The 1,581-nt window shown below is 32.9% G+C and overlaps 1 protein-coding gene across 1 annotated transcript; it reads left to right on the top strand.

Annotated features, from left to right (window-relative positions):
• Positions 1–395: 395 nt before the first annotated feature.
• LOC120084608 (mitogen-activated protein kinase kinase kinase 17-like) lies at positions 396–1,307 on the top strand. The gene is made up of 2 exons (XM_039040415.1): positions 396–497; positions 612–1,307. Exons 1-2 carry the CDS (start codon positions 396–398, stop codon positions 1,305–1,307), a joined length of 798 nt encoding a protein of 265 aa, XP_038896343.1.
• Positions 1,308–1,581: the final 274 nt, after the last annotated feature.

Raw genomic sequence — 1,581 nt, 5'->3', positions numbered from 1 at the left:
TGATAAGTTTTCCTTTTTAATTTATTAAAAAAGATATGATAAGTTAAAATGTTTAAATTTATTCCTTGTAGGAGATTGATTCTCTCTACTTGTAAAAAGAACTTCGCGCCTTACTCTAAAATTTGTGTTCATTTGAGTTAAAAATTTTGGTAGCTATTCTCTCTCAACCATTATTTTTCTTTGTCGTAATCACTTTTTTCTTTTTCTTTCTGTCGGCGAACCTGGTGAAACACTCAGTTAACGGTATAAACACTTATAACCCATACATTATATTTTCTCATTGCTTTCTTTAATTTCCAGATTTGTTGATCATTTTTTTTCCTTTTGGTTTTGATCATTTTGCAGACGTTATTCTATAATAAAAGGAAGGGAGAAATTACTTCTCGATTTTGAAGATGTCTAATTGGAATCGAGTGAAGGTTTTGGGTAAAGGTTCTCATGGCACAGTGTTCTTACCAGTGCCAACTAGTGCACCTCTTGATTTTGTTGCTCTTAAAGTACTTTTGGTTGAATATGCTTATTCACTCATGATAGAATAAACTATTTTGCTCAATTTTAATGGATGTCCTGAAATTATTCAACGCGTTGGGAGTGGTATCTGTTTTGAAAAGGACTCTCTTGATACTGTTACTTACAACCTTGCATTGGAGTATGCTGCCGAAGGTAGTTTAATAGACTTGATTAGGCGACGGGAGAAATTGCCAGAGGTTGAGGTCAAAGAGTATCTCAGAATGATTTTAAGAGGTCTTTGTTGTATTCATGAGCGAGGGTATGTACATGGTGATATCAAACCAGATAACATTCTTGTGTTTTCTGATGATACTGGCAAGGTGAAATTGAAGATAGCTAACTTTGGGCTTTCCAAGAAATACGATGAGTTTGAGGAAGTGGTGATATCCACCAATGCCAAACCAAGATTTAGAGGAACACCAAAATATATGTCACCAGAATCCATTCTTTTCGGTAAGATCAACACTTCACTTGATATCTGGTCTTTGGGTTGTGTTTTAATTGAAATGATTTCTGGAAAGCCAGTGTGGAGTGATTGTAAAACTCTGGGACAACTAATGAAAAAGATTGTGAATCAAATGGATCTACCAGCAGACATTCCAGAAGAATTATCTAGAAAAGGAAGAGATTTTCTTTCAAAATGTATCGATCAAAAGTCTGAACAAAGATGGACGGCTAATATGCTACTCAAACATCCTTATCTTAAAGAAGAATATAAAGTTGATGAGTTGTTCTCGACTCAAAGTTTACCTGATTTATCAGATATAGAATGGTTTGAAGAAAGAGGATTTTTATAGAGTTATTTTGAGCTAAAGTCTCAAGATAAATAGATAAGTGACTTTGACTTACTTCAAGATCTCTATTGCAGCCAAAATAGAACCACTTGACATTTTGCTGTTAAAATAACCCGCCTTCAAAATTATCGAAAATTTGTCAGTTTTTAATGTAAGTAATTAAACTATATACTATTACTTATGATATTGATATTCCTTAAAAAATTTGCTTTCATAAATCCCAATAGCAATGATTTTACTTTTAAAATAGTCGTATGTTTCTTTCCTTCAAATCGTT

This window comes from Benincasa hispida, chromosome 9 (genome assembly GCF_009727055.1).
Source record: "Benincasa hispida cultivar B227 chromosome 9, ASM972705v1, whole genome shotgun sequence".
NCBI classification, from domain to species: domain Eukaryota; kingdom Viridiplantae; phylum Streptophyta; class Magnoliopsida; order Cucurbitales; family Cucurbitaceae; genus Benincasa; species Benincasa hispida.
The sequence above is the reverse complement of the archived record's forward strand: the minus strand, read 5'-3'. Positions and strand labels throughout refer to the sequence as shown.

Excerpts from the sequence above, each read along its gene's own strand:
- LOC120084608 (XM_039040415.1), top strand. The coding sequence starts at position 396 with ATGTCTAATTGGAATCGAGTGAAGGTTTTGGGTAAAGGTTCTCATGGC. Across the intron at positions 498-611 it reads TTGATTTTGTTGCTCTTAAA|GACTCTCTTGATACTGTTAC; the intron begins GTACTTTTGGTT and ends TGTTTTGAAAAG.